General features: G+C 36.8%; 1 protein-coding gene and 2 long non-coding RNA genes across 4 annotated transcripts; 2 read left to right on the forward strand and 1 right to left on the reverse strand.

Moving 5' to 3' along the window:
* Positions 1 to 486: 486 nt before the first annotated feature.
* Positions 487 to 14,973, reverse strand: LOC119080566. Of its 2 annotated transcripts, XR_005088336.1 has the most exons (4): positions 14,862 to 14,973; positions 14,726 to 14,797; positions 867 to 2,621; positions 487 to 806 (listed from the first exon to the last, which is right to left on the reverse strand). It is a non-coding gene; the product is annotated as an uncharacterized LOC119080566 (long non-coding RNA). The 2 variants fall into 2 exon arrangements; XR_005088335.1 differs by lacking the exon at positions 14,726 to 14,797.
* LOC119080584 lies at positions 13,047 to 27,883 on the forward strand. Its single transcript, XR_005088353.1, has 3 exons — positions 13,047 to 13,058; positions 16,036 to 16,037; positions 27,806 to 27,883. It is a non-coding gene; the product is annotated as an uncharacterized LOC119080584 (long non-coding RNA).
* Positions 17,709 to 20,906, forward strand: LOC119080561 (peroxisomal acyl-coenzyme A oxidase 3-like). The gene is made up of 13 exons (XM_037188976.1): positions 17,709 to 17,843; positions 17,899 to 18,060; positions 18,126 to 18,281; positions 18,381 to 18,528; positions 18,599 to 18,877; positions 18,936 to 19,114; positions 19,181 to 19,306; positions 19,364 to 19,452; positions 19,510 to 19,763; positions 19,835 to 20,012; positions 20,075 to 20,186; positions 20,323 to 20,478; positions 20,546 to 20,906. Exons 1-13 carry the CDS (start codon positions 17,709 to 17,711, stop codon positions 20,645 to 20,647), a joined length of 2,076 nt encoding a protein of 691 aa, XP_037044871.1. The 3' UTR covers positions 20,648 to 20,906.
* Positions 27,884 to 27,996: the final 113 nt, after the last annotated feature.

The following is a 27,996-nucleotide window of genomic DNA, read 5'->3' on the forward strand; positions in this document are numbered from 1 at the left end:
AACTAGTCAATTGTTTTCTTCGTCGCACATTGATAAAATGTTTCGAAATGATTTTGCATTTAGAATTATACAGACAGCAGAGTAAGCAAAACCAGCCATGAGCGCTTGATTTGACTAAGAACCTACAGTATCTACAGTAGCTTTATTTTTGGCGAATAAAATTATTCATTTTATATCAGTGTTCATTTGAGTTCATCTTCATACAGTGAATTAGGTCCCTTATTTGACTTTTCAAAAATGAACTGCTACTGCCTGGTTTATTTTACTCTGCTGTGACTATTATAGGTAAGTGGCAGTAAGTCGTAAGATTTATCTATCGTAAGAGCAAAGTACATGTGGACTTAGCCACACAAACGTATATTATTTTACTAGTGTATGTAGTGTATGGAACTGCCGAGGATTCATTTTTTCTATTGCGACAGTTATGTGTAAAGGTTGAAAGGTTGATTTGCGAGGAAGTAAAGTTGCGTCACTTAAAACACTTACTTTGAGTTTCCGTTTACAAAAATTATGTTTTTATTTGAAAGTCTACAATCCTAGGAGCGCTTTTCGTCCGTCCGGATTTAAACATTTTTCGATTGCCAGGTTATCGGGACATGGCACTAGTCCATCATTACATACGGCTGTATTTATCAAATCAGCTACCAATCCAAGGACTGTTGTTAAAGTCGGAGAAATGCAAGTTCGTTGACATGTAAAATTCAATAGACAAGTTACAATTTCGCATGGATCTTCCAGTATTGGATTAACAACATCATCGACTAAGTCGATTATGTTGATAGCTTTTCTACATCTGGGCCGTTGACCTTGAATAAATGTTATTTTTAAGTGGCTGATTTTTTACGTATTTTATTATTACTACACACCTAGACCACCTACTTTGCTTCTAGCTGATACGAGACCCAGCAACACGAATATTACAACAACTTTGAAACACGTTTTAGGATTCATTTTGACGAATGATTGAAGTCGAATGACAAATGTTCAGGCAAATGCGTCGTATTTATATTGAAAATTTAATGAATTTTCCATAACTGTTCAAACTAATTGAAAATTCAACACTTGCTTGGATATGGAAGCTTTTGGCGTTTTACAGAATTCATCAATTCAAACAGACGTAAAATTCTGAAGAGTAAATACCGACAAACTAAATCAACAACGAATTGACGCAAACTTAGGAAAATTTGTTAACAAAATACCTGGCTTAGTTGTTCATAGTCCACACCCGCAAATGAATGCAGATGTTCTTTCAAGGATAATTTTGCTTTATCGATTTAAGTGGTATACGGTATCGTATACCGGCACAACAGAGTAAAATTAACCAGGCGCGCTGATTTGACAAGAGACCTGAATAATCTAGTAGCCTCCTGTATTTTACCGCTCCTGCTTGGTTTATTTTACTCTGTCGTGATAGTGGTATGGACTTAATTGATTCATTCAACAGGAAGTCAATGAGACTCTATCTAACAAATTTTCATTTAATCATTGCGTCTTGTTCAATTCATAGAATAAATTTCGGAATTTTGCTCTTAACTTGGGCCCTCAGCATGAAAAGTTGTATACGTATCTGTTGTGGACGGAATATTTTAAATCGTATAGACTTCGTTTATTGATGTACTGTACACAACATAGAACTCAGTGTAAAAATAAATGGTTATTTATGACATCGAGTGCAATAGTACATTTCGTACCTTTCGCCTTCGGCTCGTTCTGGATGCACATGTTCACATGCTAAAAAAGACTTTTCGTCTGTGGTACGAATACAATTTTTTTGGTCTCTCTAGGGTCGAAAGTGGCATTTACACACCTCGTGAAAACAAGAAAATCGGTTTAAGTTTCAAAAGCATTACATAACTAGGTATAAAACGATGAAAAGTCTTGTTTTCGTGTGCCTCTTGACAAGATGATGTTGACAAGATTGTTATGTAAATAACTATTATTAAGCACTAGTAGATGTGTGAGCAGGCCGTGTGTCATAATACACATTACCCAATAAAGTACTTTGCACCGAGACTCATAAACCGATTTATGTAACAGATGCATCTAAAGTTTGCAAATTTTGCAGATTACGATGCCGAGTTACATATAAAAAGTAAAAATAAAATCCTGCCTCATGTCCCATCATTTCTTCTAGTTGTTAACCCCTCGTCGTATGCAGACGTTTATGCCAAGTGTATCTTGTGGAAGAAATTAATCCAAAAGTATTGATGTATTCAAGAAATTAAAATAGACTATTTTCTGAATAAAATAGCAAATTCGTCGGGCTTATCGTCAAATAAACCTTCAGAAATTTCAAACTGCAAAATGAAGTGGTTGTTAGTTAGTGTTACCTTACTGTTATTAAGCTTGGTGAGAAAGTTTTTACTTTTACATTATTGTAGGTCATGTTAAAATACAATTTCACTTAAAAGGTAATCGTATCAGCAAACGCATTGCCGGATACTATAATTTATCGTTCACCTCCATGGGCTCCATATCCTCCGATACGAATTACGAAAGTATATTGATGTCTAATGTTACTAGAAACCACAATTCCTTCATTCCAATCAACCAAAGTGGGAATCATCTGTATTTTCTTGAGGTACAATTGAATTAAGTGTTTAGCATAAAGATGTCATTGTCTAAGAGAAGGATAATATAATATATATTAATCTCTTGTGGCTTTCAATGATGAAATAAACAAAAAAGATTCACTGCAAATCATTAGTTTCTATGGACTTCTTTAGTTTACTTTAAATCTCGACACATCTAATCAAACTTTAACTTAATATACATGACCTGGTACGTGGCGCTAATGATATCCGTAGATCTAATGCCATACGCATTACGCATAACTAGATGCTAGAGCAAAACACATGCCTCCGTACATCTTTCTAAAACGTATGCGACGTGCAAAGCCCCGATGAAGTTTAAAAATTGTTCGTGTTCAGGTCCTAATATGAAATTCTGATGACTTCGGAGATGTCGAATATTTATTATACAATGGGAACATCCGCATTTTTATTGATACGTTTCAATCAAAATCACAATACGAGTCAATGAAAATGATTTCATCATTTTTATCATTTTGTATCTCGCAATGATAATGCATTCTGTTTGCACTGAAAAACTAATTGACCGTGACGGAATGAGTGCAATATTGTGCACCCCTCTTTTATGAACTTCTCGCACCTTCAATATGATGAGATATGATGCGTTTTCTCATACTGCAGCTGCATTTCAATATTGATCAGTGATTGAATAAGTGAAAATGATATTGGGAGTTGTACCTGTTGATTTTTCAATGTTCAAAAGGGTAGGTTATTTTTATAGATTGTTTTGTGATTCTGCTTATTTCTGCTTCAACTGTACAATGAACAACATCACAGAGCTAACTCAACTGATAGAAATTGTCGACCCTTGTAAGTCCTTTATCTTCGTTATTTTGTGAAATCAACTAAAACTGGTTTTTGGTTGGTTATAGTTCTAAAGATGTATAATCACCTCACCACCGCTCTTGGTTGGTACATAAAAATAAGACGTGATGGACACACAGTTTTATTTATTCATTTTTTTTGTTATCAGAAATTGTTTACATTTGACATTCCAGTCCTAAATATTTGGACAATTCAGCACAATTTTTTACTTCATTGAAATTTTCCTCAAAATGTTTCCGGTACGCATTGATGAAATGTTTTTTGATTGCTGGTTTATAGGTTACGTAGTCGTAAACATACTCTCTGGAGACTTGATATATCTCGTCAGTTTTGTTATACGCAACTTGATGGGCAGCTTCGATGGAAATAGTCACTTTTTCACCAGATTTGGATTTCAGGTAGCAAAAATTAGGCGATACCGACTCTACAGTCACGCCAAGGTCGCCTGAGGAGTCCCATACCCACTCGTCTTCAGCTTCCAATTTTTGCCGAAGATGCATTATAAATGAACCAAAATTAGGTGCAGTGAACGAGACATGAGTTGTAGTAGATCCATCAGCGTTGCAAATTCGTATCATTGGTTGCAGCGAAACAGGATCAATACCGATTGTCAGATATTCGGTAAACTCTGTTCCAATTGTCACTTTTTTCTCTCGTAATAAACCACACTCATGGTACAAATTTTTCAAACTTTCCGCCATTCCGGACTGTTTTTGTTAGAGTAAATCCTAAACACTACTGAATCAACGGAGAGAGAAAAGCAGAGTTTTATACCATTTTCTCGTCACATCCCCTCTTCCTCTTCACTTTGAAATAAAAAACATCTTTTTTTATAAAACCACACGCACACAAAATTTTCTTTTTATTTTTTTTTTTTTTTTTTTAAATACAAAAATCCTTAAAATATTTCTTAAAAATATCTGATTCGTACAAAACTCATCATTTTTTTCTTCAAATTTTTTCTCTTAGTTTCTAAATTTTGTTTTTTAAATGCCAGAAATTTCCTTACTTCGCTATTTCGCATAATGTAATTGTAATTCTTTTGAATAAAAATATCGTTTAAATGTAATTTTTGTGAAAATTTGTTGACAAATGTTTGTAAGGCTCCTTTTCTTGACATGTGAAGGATGAAACACGTAGCATACATTCCACAAACTTTTGACGACAATTGCTGAACCTGAAGTTCGTTATATTTAAAGCTTTCACAATTATTTTTTACAAAGTCGCGTATGTAATAGCTTTTTGGTGGGAAACCGAAGCTATCAAAGTAGTTGGCATGTAATTTTCCTCTTGTCTTTTTAATGTATAATCCTGTCCAGTGGCTGCCAGGCTCGGATGAGTGAGATAAATTCACCACAAAACCGTACTCGAATTTTTTATCAATTTTCATCTCCGACAGTTGATCGATTGCGCACACAATCATTTTGCAATTCCGGTTGGTGTTGGTGAGATCCAAAAATTTTGCAATTCAGTTGTGTTCATTTTTAACAACTGTAGTCGGTTACAATGTTTCTATACCCCGTTTCCTATTGCAATGTGATTGTTTTTATGAGAAAACCTCAGCAATACCTACAATACAATGGATACATCTGCAATTTATTGATACGTTTCAATCAAAATCACAATATGAGGCAATAAATGAAAATGATTTCGTCAATTTTATCATTTTTATATCTCGCAATGATAATGCATTCTGATTGCACCGAAAAACTAATTGGTCGTGACAGAATGAGAACAATATTTGTGCACCCTCTTTTATGAACTTCGCGCACCATCAATATGGTGAGGTACAGCTGGATTTTAATTTTTGATCGGTGATTGAAATAAGTGAAATTATATATAGGGTGAGCTTCGGCCGGTACCTGTAGATTTTTTCAAATGTTCAAGTGGGTAGGTTACTTTGTAGGTTGTTTTTGTGATTCTGATTATTTCCGCTTCAGCTGTAAAAGATTTTATTTTCACACACAAAAATTTATTATTCAGAAAGTACATTTTTCTTTTCTTTTCTCATTCGTCATAAATACTGGCATATGATTTCAAAGTTTCGAGGTATGAACGACTGGAGATGATGCCAAACGCAATGTGGTGCTTTATAGTTGTTTCTTCCTCCTCCTCAAGTGTACTGGGGTTCTGGTAGACAATTCGTTTCAATGCTTGTTCACGGTCCCACGGTGATAAACCCATCACTTCGCCTTTAATGGACTGTAGCATTACGGGGTATTTGCTTGACCATACATCGCGCTGCCCCGTTGCATGTTCAATACACGCACGGCTGTGATGAAGATTTTCCAGGCTGTCTTTATTCAGCATAACAAACCCGTCTTTATCAGAAAATTTCCACTGGTCTCTCCACACCTCTGTGATTCCAGTGCTAATGTCGCCAATAATATCCTCGCTACCGGTTACAATCAGCGCAATACGTGCCATGAAAGAGTAAATTCTATCTCGAGTGGGAATCGTGATATGACCGCTACCGCAGATTTTCATGGTAGGTACAAAGGTCTCGGGGTCGTTGCCGATAATGACATATCTGCTGGAATACTTGTTCAGGTGGATGGTTTTTTCAGCAAGCATTTGTGTTTCAGTCCACAATCCTGCGGATTTGTTCTTTGCCATGTTTTAATAACTTGTTATTGTATGTTTTAAATTTTCCCGATTAAGAAAAGCGACCTGGTAAACTGATTTCACGAAATGATGATTTCACTACAGAACGATGGCTCTTTATATCTGATTTTGAGAACCCCACCTAAATCTTTTTACGAAACGAGACGAGCAGTGCACCGAAACATATTTTTTCTTCGTCGTGCTTTACATTTTCACACTCACAATATACTGTACAGCTACTGGGGTGAATAAACATATCTATAAATTGACGAATAGAAAACGAGCATGATTTTTCGCTCTCACTCCCCGAGAGCAGCTTTATGAATAATAGAATAATTTTTAGAAAATGTAAACAAAAATTAATCAATATTGATTAAAGAAAAATATTTTCCCTTTTCATGTGAATAAAAGTATCAGCCTTAAACCCTCTGAACAAGGAGCAAGAGGCGTGAATGAGGAGCAGTAAGAGTGAATGATGAGCAGGAGGAGTGAATGAGGCGCAGGAGGAGTGAATGAGGACTCGGTGTATTCGTAATTTATTTAAATATTTCAAATATCGAATTTTTCACATGATTTTTTAATTTTTGTTGTGTTTTGTTTTCAACAATTTGATTAAAGTTGGATTTCTTTTTTCATAAATTTCAGCCACAATGTTGTTGATAAAAGTTACAGGACCGCTGCGATAAGCTGTCAATGTACAATCACAATCGTATACCCCAAACTCATCAAAAACAAATATACAATCATATGGACAATGCTCTATGTTTTCTGGATTAACCACGAAACAGTACTCCAAATTTTTGTTAATTTTTATCACTCATCAGAGGGAGGAAGCCACTGGGTGGGTTTATATATTAAAAGGGGGAGTGCAGTTACTTTGATAGCTATGGCATGCCGCCTAAAAGCTTTTACCTCCACGATTTTATAAAAAATAAATATCAAAGTTTTGAGTATAACGATCTCCAGTTTCAACAAATAAAATCAAAAGTTTGTGGGATGTATGCCTCATTGCCTCATGTTTCATCATTCACATGTCAGATAACGGGACAGCACAATCATTTATTGACAAATTTTCAAAGAAATTACGTTTAAACGACATTTTTATACAAAAATATTACAATTATTTAATGCGAAATAGTGAAGTAAGAAAATTTCTAGCATTTAAGAAACAGGATTTAGAACTTAAACGAAAAAAATTGAAGAAAAAAATGCTGAGTTTTGTACTCATCAGAAAATAAAATTACGGAAAAATTTTTTTCCGGAAAAACAAAATTTTGAAAAATAGTTTTAAGAATTTTTGTATTTGAAAAATAAAATAAATATTGTGTGCGTGTGGTTTTATAAAAAAATGTTTTATTTCAAATGAGGATGAAGAGAGGATGTCGTACGAAAAGTCTTTTCACTCAATTCGTTTTCTATTTTCGTTGATAAAATAAATCTCTACTTGTCGCTTTTAAAAAATGTTTTCGAATGTAGTGAACGCACTCATTTAAACGCACTCATTCGAGTGCACTCATTTATACTCCGCTTGCTCCTCCAAATACTCCTCCCGCTCCTCTTCATACTCCGCTTGCTCCTCCAAATACTCCTCCTGCTCCTCTAAAAACTCCTACTGCTACTCCAAATAGGGGTGTAGCGGAGAGCGCGTCCGTATCTTTGATACACGTGCACCCTGGGTAACGCCAAATGCTCTCCAACCGCAAAATGGGAACTACTGGAGTCAGTATTACTGACGGAAAAGTCGGTTCTGCTTCTAAACCGAGCAGTCCCGGCCCATTCCACGAAGTTCCCTCGGGGCGTTGCAACCCCGCGGAATTTGATGCAAGTCGATCGGAGCTGGGAGTTCATGATTCCATCCGAAGTGGTCATACCAACCACGTACCCTACCCGAGGGTTTGTATCGGTACCACGGGAGCTGGAAGCCCCCCGAGAACCAGAGAAACTCTCGGTATCGGGCCCAGCGATGGTTGAGGAGCCTATCCTTGGCTGAAACGTGGTGGCTGTCGGTTCAATTGCGCGATATGCGCTGGGGTACTGCTCCCGGGGAAAGTGCAGTAAGGGTTGAGATGGGCTCTGGCCTCACCTTTGGTAATGTTGGTGCATGAACACCGGCATAAAAAGGTAGTTCTACCCGCTGATTGAGCGGTAATCTCGATCAAATCCTTTTTGGAAAGGAAGAGCTGTTAAGCTTATGGCAGGTAAGCTCTCTAATCTAAAGATATGTTTTCTGCTACTCCAAATACTCCTCCTGCTCCTCCAAATACTCTTCCTGCTCCTCTAAATACTCTTCCTGCTCCTCCAAAATGCTCATCTTACTCTTTCCTCATACTATTGGACTCACCGAATAATAAATGATATGATATGATATGAAGTTTTATTATGCATTATTCGTTAGTAATTTCTAGTATAATAATATTGTTTGGTTTATAAGAGGTGAACCTGGATTCGGTTTTACAACTTAATTTAGTAATTAGTAGGTTGGTGTATTGTGTTATAAAGATTTGTATTTGTAAGGAAAACTGTTATAAAAAACCTTAACTATTTAGTGTTATTTTAAGTATAAAAGAACGAGAGATTTTGTTAGTAAGTGTAATGATATGAAGTGTCGAAATGTATGAAATTGTGGAATTTTGAAGAACATGATGAGTGGGTAATTTTTCTATTGGCAGAGATTAGAGATTAGTGGATTCAATGAAAAGCCGCATTTATTAAAAAAAGTGTTTGTGTATTTATGTATAGATGATTTAACGAGTTCAATTTTAGTGTTTGTGTGAAGACGGGTAGTGTTGTAGTGGTGTGGTTTGTTTAAAATTATTTTAAGACACTTATTTTGTGCCACTTGTAACTTCTCAATGTGACAGTTAGCGCATTGTCCCCATACAGGTGAACCATAGGTAATGATTGGTCGGAAAACATTTTTAAAAAGTAGAATCTTGTTTTTCACACTCAATTTCGACTTCCGGTTGATAAGCGGGTGGAAAATCCTGACATACTTCATTACACGAACTCTAGAATTCTCAGTTTGCTTCGCATAAGTTAACTTTTTGTCGAGTTCAATACCTAAATAGCGGATCGAATTAGACCAGGTCACAATTTGATTATTTAACTTCAAATTTCTACTTGGCAAGAATCTACGAGCGCGCCTTCTAGTGAAAAATATAGCTCTTGATTTATCATCATTAATCTTAATTTTCCACTTCGAGTAAATTAAACTGAGCAACATAAGTAACGAAATTACTTTAATCATCTAGTAACACTGTCATACATCGAGTATAGTATTCCATATAGCTGACACACATACACCCTTGATTGAAAAAATCAATATCGGATAGGTATATCGCAAATCAATATCGAGGGTACCAGTCTCTTTCTTCACACATCTTAATATTAACATTGCAGAGGGGTGAAGTTTTTCTGTTATAAAAATGAATAAAGTGATATGACCATTGCTTTTTCGAGTGATTGAGAACTTTATCATACAATTTTATTTCGTCTAAATCACACTAGATCTTTTGTTTGTAACAATAGGGGTAAATGGTCTATTTTGATTGGTTGAAACAACTCTCCTTTCTGGATTTTCACGGTATATAAACGATGCACTCTAAGGCTACTGATTATTGAGTATTAGAAGTAGGTATGGAAAAATAGTTCCCAAAATGGATAATATCATGTGTGTAAGTGAAGTGCTCGGTGATGTTGAACGTGTGGAAATAATAAAGTATTTTGAAAAAAACTGGAGAACAATAAACTATGAAACAACTATTGAAAATCTACTAAAAAAATTCGAAGATTCGTTAGAGGAGCGGAGTGAAAAGTCAATGTTCAGAAGGAAATACGATTATATCAATGAAAGATGGAGAGATTTTCTTGCTGATTCGAAGCAATATGGTGTGCCGATTGCCGGTCATTTTGACAACTGCCGTGGTAATTCCAGATGTTACTGTACACGTATTATTTTTGTATACCCAAGAGAGATTGCTTGTGAAATCGTCAACGCATATTATCCAGTTCCGTGTATTGTAGAGCAAGTACAATCATTTTGTTCGTACGAGGAAGTAACAGCCAATTTCAAACAGAATTGGAGACGAATGGACTTAAAAATAGTGATGGAACAGCTGTTGGACATTTTAGACTCTAATGATCCTTTACTGTGCGAAAAGCTCGAAAAATTTTATGAAATGTCTAAATATAAGGATCCAGAAAACATAGAGCATTGTCCATATGATTGTATATTTGTTTTTGATGAGTTTGGGGTATACGATTGTGATTGTACATTGACAGCTTATCGCAGCGGTCCTGTAACTTTTATCAACAACATTGTGGCTGAAATTTATGAAAAAAGAAATCCAACTTTAATCAAATTGTTGAAAACAAAACACAACAAAAATTAAAAAATCATGTGAAAAATTCGATATTTGAAATATTTAAATAAATTACGAATACACCGAGTCCTCATTCACTCCTCCTGCGCCTCATTCACTCCTCCTGCTCATCATTCACTCTTACTGCTCCTCATTCACGCCTCTTGCTCCTTGTTCAGAGGGTTTAAGGCTGATACTTTTATTCACATGAAAAGGGAAAATATTTTTCTTTAATCAATATTGATTAATTTTTGTTTACATTTTCTAAAAATTATTCTATTATTCATAAAGCTGCTCTCGGGGAGTGAGAGCGAAAAATCATGCTCGTTTTCTATTCGTCAATTTATAGATATGTTTATTCACCCCAGTAGCTGTACAGTATATTGTGAGTGTGAAAATGTAAAGCACGACGAAGAAAAAATATGTTTCGGTGCACTGCTCGTCTCGTTTCGTAAAAAGATTTAGGTGGGGTTCTCAAAATCAGATATAAAGAGCCATCGTTCTGTAGTGAAATCATCATTTCGTGAAATCAGTTTACCAGGTCGCTTTTCTTAATCGGGAAAATTTAAAACATACAATAACAAGTTATTAAAACATGGCAAAGAACAAATCCGCAGGATTGTGGACTGAAACACAAATGCTTGCTGAAAAAACCATCCACCTGAACAAGTATTCCAGCAGATATGTCATTATCGGCAACGACCCCGAGACCTTTGTACCTACCATGAAAATCTGCGGTAGCGGTCATATCACGATTCCCACTCGAGATAGAATTTACTCTTTCATGGCACGTATTGCGCTGATTGTAACCGGTAGCGCGGATATTATTGGCGACATTAGCACTGGAATCACAGAGGTGTGGAGAGACCAGTGGAAATTTTCTGATAAAGACGGGTTTGTTATGCTGAATAAAGACAGCCTGGAAAATCTTCATCACAGCCGTGCGTGTATTGAACATGCAACGGGGCAGCGCGATGTATGGTCAAGCAAATACCCCGTAATGCTACAGTCCATTAAAGGCGAAGTGATGGGTTTATCACCGTGGGACCGTGAACAAGCATTGAAACGAATTGTCTACCAGAACCCCAGTACACTTGAGGAGGAGGAAGAAACAACTATAAAGCACCACATTGCGTTTGGCATCATCTCCAGTCGTTCATACCTCGAAACTTTGAAATCATATGCCAGTATTTATGACGAATGAGAAAAGAAAAGAAAAATGTACTTTCTGAATAATAAATTTTTGTGTGTGAAAATAAAATCTTTTACAGCTGAAGCGGAAATAATCAGAATCACAAAAACAACCTACAAAGTAACCTACCCACTTGAACATTTGAAAAAATCTACAGGTACCGGCCGAAGCTCACCCTATATATAATTTCACTTATTTCAATCACCGATCAAAAATTAAAATCCAGCTGTACCTCACCATATTGATGGTGCGCGAAGTTCATAAAAGAGGGTGCACAAATATTGTTCTCATTCTGTCACGACCAATTAGTTTTTCGGTGCAATCAGAATGCATTATCATTGCGAGATATAAAAATGATAAAATTGACGAAATCATTTTCATTTATTGCCTCATATTGTGATTTTGATTGAAACGTATCAATAAATTGCAGATGTATCCATTGTATTGTAGGTATTGCTGAGGTTTTCTCATAAAAACAATCACATTGCAATAGGAAACGGGGTATAGAAACATTGTAACCGACTACAGTTGTTAAAAATGAACACAACTGAATTGCAAAATTTTTGGATCTCACCAACACCAACCGGAATTGCAAAATGATTGTGTGCGCAATCGATCAACTGTCGGAGATGAAAATTGATAAAAAATTCGAGTACGGTTTTGTGGTGAATTTATCTCACTCATCCGAGCCTGGCAGCCACTGGACAGGATTATACATTAAAAAGACAAGAGGAAAATTACATGCCAACTACTTTGATAGCTTCGGTTTCCCACCAAAAAGCTATTACATACGCGACTTTGTAAAAAATAATTGTGAAAGCTTTAAATATAACGAACTTCAGGTTCAGCAATTGTCGTCAAAAGTTTGTGGAATGTATGCTACGTGTTTCATCCTTCACATGTCAAGAAAAGGAGCCTTACAAACATTTGTCAACAAATTTTCACAAAAATTACATTTAAACGATATTTTTATTCAAAAGAATTACAATTACATTATGCGAAATAGCGAAGTAAGGAAATTTCTGGCATTTAAGAAACAAAATTTAGAAACTAAGAGAAAAAATTTGAAGAAAAAAATGATGAGTTTTGTACGAATCAGATATTTTTAAGAAATATTTTAAGGATTTTTGTATTTAAAAAAAAAATAAAAAATAAAAAGAAAATTTTGTGTGCGTGTGGTTTTATAAAAAAAGATGTTTTTTATTTCAAAGTGAAGAGGAAGAGGGGATGTGACGAGAAAATGGTATAAAACTCTGCTTTTCTCTCTCCGTTGATTCAGTAGTGTTTAGTAGAGATTTACTCTAACAAAAACAGTCCGGAATGGCGGAAAGTTTGAAAAATTTGTACCATGAGTGTGGTTTATTACGAGAGAAAAAAGTGACAATTGGAACAGAGTTTACCGAATATCTGACAATCGGTATTGATCCTGTTTCGCTGCAACCAATGATACGAATTTGCAACGCTGATGGATCTACTACAACTCATGTCTCGTTCACTGCACCTAATTTTGGTTCATTTATAATGCACCTTCGGCAAAAATTGGAAGCTGAGGACGAGTTTGTATGGGACTCCTCAGGCGACCTTGGCGTGACTGTAGAGTCGGTATCGCCTAATTTTTGCTACCTGAAATCCAAATCTGGTGAAAAAGTGACTATTTCCATCGAAGCTGCCCATCAAGTTGCGTATAACAAAACTGACGAGATATATCAAGTCTCCAGAGAGTATGTTTACGACTACGTAAACTATAAACCAGCGATCAAAAAACATTTAATCAATGCGTACCGGAAACATTTTGAGGAAAATTTCAATGAAGTAAAAAATTGTGCTGAATTGTCCAAATATTTAGGACTGGAATGTCAAATGTAAACAATTTCTGATAACAAAAAAAATGAATAAATAAAACTGTGTGTCCATCACGTCTTATTTTTATGTACCAACCAAGAGCGGTGGTGAGGTGATTATACATCTTTAGAACTATAACCAACCAAAAACCAGTTTTAGTTGATTTCACAAAATAACGAAGATAAAGGACTTACAAGGGTCGACAATTTCTATCAGTTGAGTTAGCTCTGTGATGTTGTCCATTGTACAGTTGAAGCAGAAATAAGCAGAATCATAAAACAATCTATAAAAATAACCTACCCTTTTGAACATTGAAAAATCAACAGGTACAACTCCCAATATCATTTTCACTTATTCAATCACTGATCAATATTGAAATGCAGCTGCAGTATGAGAAAACGCATCATATCTCATCATATTGAAGGTGCGAGAAGTTCATAAAAGAGGGGTGCACAATATTGCACTCATTCCGTCACGGTCAATTAGTTTTTCAGTGCAAACAGAATGCATTATCATTGCGAGATACAAAATGATAAAAATGATGAAATCATTTTCATTGACTCGTATTGTTGGTATTGTTGAGGTTTTACACACAAAAACAATCACAACACATTAGGGACGCGGAAATAACTATTTTGATTAGGGATTGTTTCAAGGTCGTAAATAACCATATTTTTTGACATCTCAATAATGAGGGCGAAATCTGGTGAATAGAAGAAGGATTATTTATGTATGGACGCTAGGACATTAATTTTTTACACGCGTGAATGAATGGGAGTCACAATATGTTTTTTGATGAGAAAAACTCTTAATGAGTTGATTCAATAAATAACACTAACGAGGACATTTTTCTGGCAGAATCAATAGACGCTATCAATATACAGTAAATTGACTAAACTTGAGAGGAGGGGGTTAAGCCAATCAAAATAGGCGAATTAAACCATTGCTGTGCTGAAACGTTTCATGCACGTGCATAATCATCCCACTATTATATGGCACGTGTCATTAGACACATGTCATTAGACACGTGTCCATTTTATTGATAGCACACGTGCACGAATATTGCTTTTTATTGATAAGACACGTGTACAAAAACAAAGACATACGTGAACGTTTTATTACATACACGTGTGCATTTCTATCGTGGGAAAAAAATAGAAAAAGTGTATTAGAAATGACCACGTATCTACTCTTATCGTGTATTGACCGGGTGTAACAATCTTGAATCTGATACAAATCTCTGGGCGCTTCTATAAATTTAACACAGAGTCAGGATGGATGCGAATTATAAATGAAAATCTCAAATTTACCGATTGCGATAACGAGTGAGTTTACGACAACGCTCTCTTAGATCCCAGAAATTGTACGTTCGATAGCTTAGTCTATGGGCAAATATAACAATAAATTCCGGTTCTATTTCCTACCGCAAGACGAATGTATACTTACAGCTAAGGTTCGATATATGAAAATGATAACTTTGCACGATTGATTTCGTGCGTTTAATTGAATGAAACTTTGATCGAATGTAATCTTGATCGAATGAAAAAACTATGACAATTGACCGGATGACGTTGGTTCTAAAATATTGATCTGACGGTTCGGGTTCGTTGCTACGGCCACCTATATGTTGTTGCTGGCAGTAACAGCTAATCTAACCTCAGCGATTTATCAATGAAAACGCCGTATTGTATGTATAACAAAACCCAGTCATTTCCACAAATGATAATGACTGTACGAAGGTGAATTGTTACAAAAATATAATTTCGATTGTACTTATTCCGTCGAAATGTGACCGTTGCTTCCTCTTCTCAAGTGTTTGACATACTCGTGTGCTGTCACCACTTATCTGTGCTGCATTTTTTTTTCAAATGTAGGTTTTAGATAACACAAACAATACGGTTTATCAGTTACGTTGATCAATTGTACTGAAATGATGAGTCAACTGAAATATATAGCTGGAAGTACCTATGATGTATACCCTGTGTGTTAAATCGAATGCATTGGCATAATTTACCGAATTAGTCGAACGCTGTGAATACTAATGTCCGTCTGTGTCGAGGTAGCACACATTTATTTGCATGAATCACATTGAGGAAAGCAAATTCCCATCAAAAATATTTTTTCATTCGGACTAGTACCTTTGCCACATTCGCGTTGTGCTAGGATTCTGCGAACGGATAGATCCAAACTTTCCGCTCTGATCGATTCAAGTTTATTGTCTACTAATCTATTTCCAATGGCACTACCAGCTGTAAGAACGGATAACGCCGCCGGTAATTTGACTTAGTGAATATAATTCATTGTCGCTATTGAAATCCGTGGTGTTCGGTAATATTTGTTGTATCTATTAGCTCAGACCAAACAACATAAGTGATGAATGATGTCACTTTGTTTCCGTTGTTTATTACCGGTATTATCGGTTTCTACTCACATACTGATGATCTTCAATTTGTCTTTTGTTATGTCACGATTATGTCAATTCCGACGATTTGATTGTTTCATTTTTATTACACACATATGATAAGGAAGGTAGAGTTAATTATCTAGTCCAATCTATTTTCAGACTTGGTCTATTTTTTATTGATTGGATCGTCAATTAAAGCCATATTGGCTGCCGAAGTGGTTTTTCATTCATATTTTTTTATCGTTACGTTGTAATGGTATTTTAAACTAGAAATAAGTTAGGTGGTAGAAGCAATAATCGGATCGAAGAAAGGAAGGAAATATTTTGAAACAAAGAAACAAAATGACCGCGAATTTAGAGTTTCGAAGACTGTACTCATCGTGAGCTAAGGTTCTCGTGACGTAAAGACGAGAATTTACCACACTAAACCGCTGACAGGTTCAGTTTTTAATAATTTGGATGAAACGAATAGATTTGAATACGTAATTTCGTGGTCGTCTGTTCTTGGTACTCTATTCTGTGATGCTTACTGTCGGTTTAGATAGCAACGCATACGACGCCTAGTATAACATGTCGAAATGGTCGAAATGCATCGCTATGTAGATGTAGATTCAGTTATTTTAACCTATCAGAAACATAAAACAGTAAATCTGTTACTTCTATTGTTTACAATATTATCTAAAGTTTGAGGCCTAAAGTTTGTGCTTCATTAGATCAACCGTATGCTTTGCTATACGAACACGTTAACTGAACATTTTGTTTATTTTTGTCATCACTGTCGATAACAGATGATGAGCCGTTTCTGAAAGGTTAACCCATTTTCGTAGAGAAATCGTTGTTGAAACGAGGAATACTTAGCAGAATTACCGGAAACCAAGTTTTATAGTGAAAGAAAAATGTTTTTTTGTTTGTCTAGTCGCGACTTTGTCTTATGGCCTTTTCAGTGAACTCAATTCCAGAACTAGCTTCTGACTCCTGGAAACGAGCTGGACATTTCTCATTCTATAAAAAGGCCTCTAGCATGCATTAAAAAACTGCTTTTTTCGCTACTTTTCTTTAATTTTCGCTACTTTTCGTTACGCATCTTGCAGTTCTCTTAAAACGATTGGTCTCATAACGAGCGACCTTGTGTTAAACACATTGTTGGAAGGCTATTCCATTCGCTTGTAACGTTGTAAATATCCTGGAAATACTTTTCCGTCCAGAACACATTCACTGGTGTTCGCAATATAAGACCAGTATTGGGCGAGGTAGCTGAAATCTGAAATATTCCGCTCTGATCTCTGGAAGTCGAACTCTATCGAAAAATGCTTTCATTTGCGCTGATTCAGCTGAATCAAACGGTGATATGATCAATCGAAATGCTAGATGAGAAATCACGTAGCCTTATTTCCGCTGAGAGAAGTCAAAGCAAGTGTAAATTGTGTATGGAATAGCGTAAAATCACATACAAACCGTGCAAAAGCATGTTTAATGTATCTGCAGTTCGTGTATGACAGCCGGTAATTATTTTTTAAATGAAAGACAAATAACTACGCGAGTTTCCTTTTATCAAGGCACGTTATGCAGTTGAATTTGCTATTTAAATCAAGAAGAATTTCATCGATTCCCTAGTCGCTACCCGGCATACGTATCTTGTTCGGCCCGTATCAAATTACTCTAATCTTTCGATTCAGCAAACGATGATATGTATGGTATATAAAGGTTATACTGACGTACATTTACATATTCGTCAGCCGCTTACACAAATACTCGCAAATCGTCGGCGAATGAAGTCATTACTTTACATGATTTGTATGCAATTGTAGTCATGATGAAGACATTGTTATGTGAGTTTTGTAAGCCAATAAAATTCAATTCGTCTTCTCCGTTATCATTTCACAGAAACAATGTCTTCAACCGTCGACACATCATTCATTCCCGATCTGCCCAAAGGTCCACTGGATACCTACCGAAGTCGAGCAAAATTCGATTGGAAAAAACTGCGCCTGATCTTTGAAGATTCAAATTCGTTGAAAATTAAGGTTTGTGACTAGGAATTTTTTCAAACGAAAACTCATCGTAAATTTTACTATTCAGTACAAAACATGGAACACCCTTGAAGCCGATCCACTATTCGCCAAGCCGAGATGTACTTTGTCGGCGGACGAGCAAAAGCGACGAGCCGCAATGCAAATGAACCGAATGACTGATTTTAATTTAGTTCCACCTGAAATCTATGACTTAAGTTACAAGCATAAGGTGGGATCGGTGTACCATTTTCTCGTCAATGAGAAACGAAAAATAATTCCGTCTTTCCCATACAGACCAAATATCTGATGAGCATCAACGAGGCGCTGCACTCAATATGTCCGAGCTTTTCGGTGAAAATAGCATTAGGAATTGGACTGTTCAACAATGCTTTGAATGCTATGGGATCGGAACGGCATTTGGAATATTACAAAGCTGCATGGAACAGGGAGGTGAGTTTAGATCGATGGAAATTGTTGAAAAGATGGATGCCATCTGTCCTCTATCTTAAACGATATTTGACGACTGTGTGTTGAATTTGATTCCGATAGATTGTCACTTGCTTGGCTATAACCGAAGTGTCTCATGGCTCAAATACAAAACTAATTCGAACCACTGCCACTTTTGATCCAAAGACGCAGGAATTTATTATCAACACACCTGATTTTGAGGCTGCCAAATGTTGGATTGGCAATTTAGGTAACTTTCATTTGTCGTCAGGGAAACGTGGGCCCCACAAATGCTAACCCTACTCTGTTGTGTCGTCCAGGCAAGACCTGCACACTCGCTCTACTATTTGCCATTTTGTACACTGCTGACGGAACGAATCACGGACTACACGGCTTCCTTGTGCCGATCAGGGATCCGCGCACACTGCAACCATATCCTGGAGTGCTGGTTGGTGACATTGGCGAAAAAATCGGCTTGAATGGCATTGACAACGGTTTCGTCATGTTCAATCACTATCGCATTCCCAGGGAAAATCTGTTGAATCGAACTGGCGACGTTACGCCTGAAGGGGAATACGAAAGCGCTTTTACTGAACCAGGTAAGAAAATTGCGTGATAATTGCGAGAAGCTCGTTTTCAGAATCAAATTGAATGCAGGCAAAATGTTGGGTGCAGCGCTTGAGTCATTCTCTGATGGTCGTTTAGGAATTATGCAAGAGAGTGCTGGAACGTTCTCACATGCCGCTGTTATTTCGATTCGATATGCGGCGCTACGGAAACAATTCGGACCGGATAGAAGTGGACCGGAGGTGCCAATAATCGAATATCAGCTTCACGTGAGTAGAAGAGAATTTTTATTCCGTTCAATGGAAGTTGAGATCACAACGGTCGTTCTGTTCTAGCAATGGAGAATATTTCCGTATCTTGCTGCCGCGTGTGTGTTCCGAGTGTCTGTATTCGCCCTCACTGATATCTACTTAGAAACGGTTGAAAAATCTCAGGCCGATTCCAACGGCTTTCAGTTGCTGGTAAGATTTTTATCATTCAAAATATTCCCGTTGCTAACACCACATTCCCCCATTCAGACTCAAAAGGTATCGGAGATACACGCCCTGGTTTCTTCGTCGAAGCCGCTATTGACTTGGACCGCTCGAGATGCTATTCAAGAGGCGAGGTAATTGAGTCACAAGCATCTCGCCAATTCGACAAGTTCCACCGTGTCGAATTTCAGAGAAGCGTGCGGCGGTCACGGATATTTGAAGGCGGCCAATTTGGGCGAATTGCGCAACAATCACGACGCATGCGTAACATACGAAGGAGACAAGAACGTTTTGGGTCAACAGGCGTCGAATTGGTTGATCCGGCAATGGGAAAAAGATGTTGAAAGTCCTGCTGGAACGGCCAATTTCATTAAAAATCGCAACGAAATCTCCGGCTTCAATTTCGAGAACATTTTGAAGAGGTGGGACGTGAAGAGTTTCGAATGTAAGTCTTGTGGCAAAATGGAGCCGGTACATCGGATGTTGATGTTTAACAAAAGTTTTCTGTCGATTCAGTTATAATCTGCTGTTATGAATGGCTAATGTGCTGGTTGCTACAAAGCATTTCAAAAACGATGGCCGAAAAGGTGGAGCAGGGCGTTGATCGGTTCGCTGCTAGAAACAATGTTCAAGCGTACAAAGCCAGAGATTTGACACGTGCATACGCTGAATATTATGCGTTGAAAAGCTTCCAGTGAGTCGCTGCAATTTTGTCTTTGAATGTCATTGTCGTTAAAGTTCAACATTTTCTTGTAGAAAACGTTTGACGAAGAGTGATGTCACTCCGGATGTGCAACCGTACCTGCATACCATCTTCCTAATCTATGGATACTGGTGTAGAGACAAACATATGACGACATTCTACCAGGTGAGCGATTGGTATTTCCATCATCCAATCATTATGCAAGTGGCACCTCACTCTTCAGCACATCATTTTCCAATTTGTTACTTGGCACGCCCAAGACTCCCACTTCAATAACCCAATTTTGTTGTCATCGTTACAGGGAAACTTTGCCACCGGCGCATCGTTTGCGGACACAATCCGCAACAATTTGCTGCAGTGTTGCAGTGACATCAAAGATGTGTCTGTATCGATTGTGGATGCATTGGCACCGCCAGACTTTGCACTGAATTCAGTATTGGGAAAATCGGACGGATTGGTAGGCTAAATTTTTCCACTCGCTTACTCGTCTTGCCTAATTGTCCCAATTGTCATCTTTCGTTTAGTTGTACCAAAATCTGCAGCACGAATTTATGACAAATCCAGGAGCACTGGAGCGCGCTAGCTGGTGGCAGGACGTAGTCATTCCACCCAAATCAAAACTGTAGAGATAGAGAGAGAGATCGATGTCGTTGTTGCAGACACACAGTGTGTGCGTGCGCGTGTTGGATCAAATAGGAAATAAGAAGAGGAGTTGAACGGAAAAAAATCATTTTGAAAGAGATTCAAAGTCGTAGACTATTATGTCCCCATTAGAAATATACGTACAGTCTCTACAACACTCAAATTTCTGTGCAGAATTTCCATATGAAATCAAACAAAAATTGTAATCGTAAGACTTAATGTTCGGTTGAGAAAATGTCCAAAATCCTCGATTGTGTAATATTGCTGTTGTCCGTTTTGTAGCATATTTTTGACAAAATTGGTACACCACCGGGAATTACACCGTCCGGTTCCGTACCAATTCTGGATATTTACTAAAGTGGAAAAATATTCTATTAATGTTACGAACTGTCGAATGTTTGGTTTTCCTCCATTTATATACACGCAAACGGTGTTGTTTAGTGCAACACATTGATAAAATAATAATCTCATTGTATCGAATGTCCGTTTTATGAATTTTTATTTGAAATAAATTCATCCGTTCATGCGACGGTGAAGTAAAAAAAAAAATTAAAAAATTTGTTTTCCTTGTTCTATTTTGAGGGAACAAATCCACTCAATGAGCTGTCGAATTTTTGTAGGTTGTAGGTTTGTAGGTTTGTTTTCTTATTGTTCGAACCTGGAAGTGCAGTCACAAACATTCAAAAACCAACCAATGCAGTGTCGGAAATTCCACGTACATTCCATTGATTGTGGCAGTGCAGTGTTGTTGTCAAAACGAATTGGCTGAATAGTGTCGTTCGCTTCAAGTCAAGTGTTTTATTCGTATTGATCAGGATCTCAGTGATGTTGTTAATAATTAGTTACCAATACTATGTCCTGGTATTGTTCATTCAAGTTCGATATTCAATTCAGTAAGTTCGATATTCACTATGCGAGAACATGAAATTGTTAGTTTTGTCTTTGTGCATTATTAATTGTGCGAAAGGTATTCGTCACATCCAATCAGCTAATGTAAACCCGCGGAACAGTGAAATGTTTTCTGATGTTAAAGCTTGTGACTTGTAATTGTTCCCACATAAATTTCGTCTAACAAATGAAAACCTAGATTTTATATTCGAGTTTTTTGTTACCGTTTGCGTACAGGTAGCTAGCAAAAATGCGGCCAATTTAGATTTTCAATTGTTAAACGTAATTTGTGTGGATAGCCGTAGCCAAAGCGACTAGAATAAAGTCGACGGTTCGCCAATCAACTTTTTCATCTCTAACATTATTTTGCTTGATTTCTTATGATCCTGTAACCACCTCGATATATCAAGATTTTAAATCCGTGAAAAACCGTGAAATTAAGCAAAACACTCAACAGGACCGTAGTTAGATCACATTTTCAGGGCGGGCTCAAGCCTAATGATCGAAACTGAATACGAAGCTCTTCTTTTGTTTTCTCCATTTTTCAAGTGGACATTACAACTCAAGTGGAGTGAATAGAAAACAATTTTGCTGAACAGGTTTTTTTGCCCTATAAAGTTAGAAGCAAAATTGTGGAAAACTGCATTCTCAATCAAAATTGATGATTTCCCAATGTAAACCAAAAAATTTCGGATTCGAGTCAGAGACGCCGACTTTCATTTTGATCGTATGGGGGCGGAGAGTGGATTCATAAAGCATACGTTATTTCAATCTGGAATTTTTTGTTTTGCTTTTTGGCTGCTTTGTTGAGTAAAACACCTTACGTAGATAACCCCCTCGTTAAAGACAAAGTGAAGACTACTCGAAGACGTGGGCGGTGTAGAAAGTAGAATTAATAAGATAACGTAACCTTAAATTGGGTCTACTCTGATTTCTGGTATTACTAAGTTTACGGCGAGACAAAAATTTCTCACCCACAATTTTAACGTCAAAAAAACTTTTCTTGGGAACTTTAGCACACTTCTAGGAACTTTCTGCAAAATCTTCCAGCTTTTTCCAAATTTCTGGGAACTTTCTCCAAAAACTCCCATCTTTGGCTAAATTTTTGGGAACTTTTTTAGAAACTCCCATTTTATTTGCACATTTCTGGGAACTCTTTCCAAAATCTCCCATTTTTTTTACACATTTCTGGTAACTGTAGATCTCACTATCATTTAATTTGCTCGTGTGAAACAGTCGCCCAAACTGTTCGCTTCAGTAATAAAATGTGGTATGCATCCATTTATCTGTGCGCCGAAAGTTTGCGGTAAAGTTTCCATGGAAGGCTTCTGTGTAAAGAATGTAACGAGTTTCATAACATATTTGACTGAATTTTGAAGCTGAAGATGGATACTAATGAACATTGAGTACACCGAGATATAGAAAGAAAAGAGATTTTTTCCAGCCGAAATAACCAGGTCAGAATTCTGAGAAAATGTGGTCAGATTTCATATTATAGGGTATCGTTGACGAAGAGAAAGAATATGTTGGAAGGAATTTGAGTGTCTAAACCATTTATCGTTTTTACGTTAAAATTAGTACCGTGCGGAAACAGAGATCGAATGAATCGAATTTCAAAATATTTAAAAAATGAAAACATGGAATTTTCGAGGAAAAAAACACTCAAAATATTGTAACGGTGCCACAGTCGCGTCGTCTAGATTTGTTGTTACTACTAAAAAGGTAAAATTAATTTTAAGATTGAAGCTACTTCACCAACTCAAGCCCTGATCTTCATACGAGAATTTAAAAGTTTTCAACGGTTCAAGGCTATAGAAAAGAAACACGATGCGTATTTTCCAAATTTTTCCTATAACGTTTTTCAATAAAACTCAAACTTATTTTAAAACAGCCGTGCAGCGAGACTTTTTTCTAATAGATGCATAGCAAACGAACAAACCGAATTAGTATGATTCAATCATAAGAAACACTAACACATAAACTTCAGTCGACATGTCCTTAAACTAATTGAAATTTCTGATGGACTTCAGAAACTCCAGGACGGGCTTAAGAACTTTTGCATCGCAACTCATATATTTCCATAAAATTCTACAGTACTGCTACAACGTTCCAGACCAAGTCGATACTTGTAAATTTAAAATTTTGTGAGTTTTGTTTTTTCCAAATTATGAGCGAAGAATTCGTTTGTTGGATGATGATCATAAATCCTCCAATGACTTCAGTGTTTTTTTTATGTCAATGATTTTGAAAGTCACCAAGGGAAGTGAAAGAGTTGACAGTTAGTGTAACTAGGTCATAAACTGACGTTAGATCTGGACAACCAACTGCAGAAATTAAAAGTAGAATTGGTCTTGCATGGGCGGTGTTCGGAAAACTCAGGCTAATTTTCAAAGGTCGTTGATGTCACGGAAAGAATAGCATCTCTAAAGTGGAACTGGGCGGGACATATCGCAAGAAGGACAAACGAACGTTGGACCAAAGAGATCATGGACTGACAGCCAAACGAAAAAAGACCTAGAGGTAGACCACCAGAGAGATGGACAAATAGCATCAAGAGAACAGCAGGCAAAAATTGGGAGCAATAGTAATTGCAATGGGTCGTTCAATATGGAGAGAAATTCGGGAGGCCTACATCCAGTAGTGGATACAGTAAACAGGCTGAAAAAGAAGAAGAAGAAGGGAAGTGATTAGCAAGGCATAAGGCGGATCGGAGCTAATGTTTTCGTAATCTGAAGAAAATACACAAAATTTAGATTGTTATCCAAGTAAGAATTAAAATTTTTATTTAAAAAAAATTTTGTCACAAACAATTACATTAACATTAATTGCTGCTTTTAGCTAAAAAAAAGAAGAAGAGAAAAACAAAAGAAAAAATCATTCTCCGTTTAGTTTAACATTTAAACAATTAAAAAAATCTTTTTTAAAAATATAACATAGAATTGGCACAAATTGGAAAATGAAAGATCTCGTCGACTCGCGGACAGAAAACTTATAGAAATTATTTCATTGAGCCGGACGAATCCGGCCTTCCCATACAACAAAAAAAAAATCCGACAACTAGAAACTCATACAATTGCGCTCAGTGCGCTGCGCATCTCAATTCATCTGATTGAACGTTACCAAACTCATTGATCGCACCGATTGTCATTTTTGTATTTCCATTTTTGCTTGCAACACCTAAAGCTGAATTTTCCCTATTTTATCGTTAGCTATGTGCTACATTCTATCTACGTCCTCTACGTTAATAACGAAGTGTATGATTAAGCGATGAACGACTGTTAATCAGAAGTGTGTCTCGGTTACCGTCGCACCATATTGGTCATTTAAACACTTCATGTGCGAGTGACACATAGGTCCTTGACATTCTCGGATTACAGGGTAGGAGATGCATGTAGAAATCCACTAAAACCTAATTTGAAACATCAACGGGTTGATACAGACCGAGACTACATCGGAATTATCCGTAGTACCTCCCTTTCCCATGTTTTTATTACTTGCCTCGATGAAGTAGCACCCAGCACTAATCAAAGAATATTTTTAACAGAATTTTGTGTTGGATTAACAAAGAACTAAAATCCACTGGATTGCATTGCTTGCTTAACCTTTCAGAAACGGCCAATATCATCGACGAGTCTGTCACTGCTTCTGTTAGTATTACTGGTGTTAAATTGGAAAAGTTTTAGGTTCATTTCAACATTAATTTAAGAACACATCATCAACCGGGAAGGTCATCACGAAATTATTGCTCGTCGCTGTCGATAAAACGGACAATTCTGGAAGGTTAAGTCAGTTATTTCACTAGTTTAGATGTATGCGCGTTGCGCATTAATGATAATTGCTAACGAGAAGTGTACAAATGTTACGAACTTTTATCAAATTGACTCGTTTTCCGGTTTATTCTTTCTTCTATCTCTCGTTTCTCAGCGACAAGGTTATTTTGTGTTTTTAGAAACGACGAGCGTTAGATCCGTAAGATATGTCGACGGATTTTTTCCTCCTCATCACTTAAAAATATTTCTTCCACCCTCCCCTTGACGCGTTGTTTATTTTTCTCGTCTTTCAATCATTAAAGAATCATCGTCGAAACATCCATGGCAGTACGGTTTATCGTTTTGTTCCTTGAACGTGCCCTTGTTCAGTGCTTTGAGACAGAAGGCGCACACGAAATGTTCCGGATGGAATTTCCTAAACATGGCCGTTATACATCGTCCAGTTATCGGTTTCGAGCAGCCAGCACACAGTGAGCCACATTTGGCGTGGTAATGCGTTTCGCAGTATGGCAGACCTGAAATGGAATGAAATTTTAGTTCAGGGCGGTTTTCGTTTTACGGAGTTATTGCTTAAATTGTGAGCGTAAGCATCCGATAAGGACTATAAGGAGGGACGCGAATGTTTTGACTTCACAAATTTAGCAGAGCTCCCCGACAACTATTTATCGTTTGAACATTAGCTGTCTATTTATTCAATCCAACGATTCTTCTATGATTTTGAGAAGGAATTCACCGAAATTGTTTTTTTTAGACAATCTTGATATTAAAAGCTTCCAATCAGTCGTTTGAATGCATTCCTCGTTCATTATTTTCTTATTTCATATTTCATGGCACATTTCTTCCTCTACTTTCCACATAATATTTAAACTTGAAGTAGATAAAAGTCGCTGAACGTTTTAACGTAACATCGTATACATACCTTCGTGGTCAAAGAATGAGCCACCTTGGAAGGGTTGACGGCAATCCTGAAAATAAATAGAAAGCCAAGTTTTACTAAATGATCGTTCGGATGAATTTCTTTTGTATATGCAAGAATCATCCAAAAAAATTTTTATGGATACTCGATGCTCCCTAAAAAATATCCCTGCAGACAGGTACGGACTAAGTGGGGCCACAGATTTACACGAAATATAAGACGAAAATTACTATTGCTTACGGTTGAAGTTGACGTATTTTTGAAATATCTACTCGAGCCGCAATGGAGTTAATTTATCAGAACATTTTCACCGGAATAATTAATGGACCCATTCAAATTCGCAATTCCGAATTTTTTTTTTCAAATTTAACATTCAGTCCGAAACAGGTCCCATCAATTTTCCATAATCATCAGTGACCCTGAATCTATTATTTAATGTTAATGATATCACCGTTACGATGTCCAGAATTAATGTGCTACAGAAAATTCATAAATTATAAACAGCGGAACAGATGTGTGGTGTGTTTTTTTGGGTCGTCTGTTTAGGCGAGGAATATGGAAAAAAAGCCGACAATGCACTTGGCTTTTTAGAAATTGTAGACGTTTGTTATTGACGACTACGATGAAAATAGTATTTGGTTCTGTGTTTTCTTTTATATGGCTGCAAGACATAAGATACAATCAAATGAAGTAAAAGATTCCTTTTGCCCCACACTTGGAGATATCTTGAACAATAGAAGTAACAGATTTAACGATCGTATTACAGTAATATGCTTGCCATTTGTGCAATGAAATAATTAAATTGTCAAAAGTATCAAAACCGGGACAGACGAAAGATTTTGATACGAGCAAGTTAACATAACCAAATAAATTTGCTTTCGTTTACTGTAAACTGTAAGATTTATCAAGAAAATAGCGAACGTCAGATTTTTCGACGCTATAACAATAACGCTAACGCTAAATCCGCACAATAAAGGCAACTGCGAAATTAATTAAATTTCAAGTCGGCGGATTTTGATCAAACAAAAGGCCAACGTGTAGCGCATAATCTCAGGACTCCGATAAAGTAATTAGTTTTTGAATCGAACTTATCTTTGCATTGCGATAAGACATTCAAATCATGAGGTGAAGAAAACAACTTTTTCCGAAGTCTTATTACAAGGCAAACATAAGTTCTATTGAAAAACTAATTAATTTACCCGAGTCCTGATATCACGCGCTACGCATGGCATTTTTTTTGATCAAAATCCGCCGTGTTGAAATCTAATTAATTTCTCAGTTGCCTTTATCGTTTGACATTTGTCTTTATTTGAGAACGTTAGCGGCCGTTTAGCTAACGCTAATTTCCAACGCTAAATCCCCCGCTAACGCTAAAATCAACGGTAATTCCCAGTCAATAAATGGCATCATTGTGAATGCATACACATGGACGACGCAATTTCGGTGTGTCTCGGTGTCAGTGTGTTTCTCGGTGCACATGGATTGGCGAGTTATGATTCACTTCAGGTTATACTTTTCAATGAGTATATAGAAGAGAAACGGGCAAGACAGGTAACAAACACACCGAGTCGTCCCTGATGAGTTCCCCAATGTGTTTGTCTTCACTTTACATTTCACGGGAATTGTAAAGATGAACTCCGAAGTTTTTGAATTTAGCTGAACAAAACGGTGTCTCTGGGTACTCTAGGGATAAACGAGACTCGGACGACTTTTTGTTTTTGTTTAATTCGCTCTTGCGTTTTTACGCGGATTTGACTGT

Source organism: Bradysia coprophila, unplaced genomic scaffold (genome assembly GCF_014529535.1).
Source record: "Bradysia coprophila strain Holo2 unplaced genomic scaffold, BU_Bcop_v1 contig_350, whole genome shotgun sequence".
NCBI lineage: Eukaryota > Metazoa > Arthropoda > Insecta > Diptera > Sciaridae > Bradysia > Bradysia coprophila.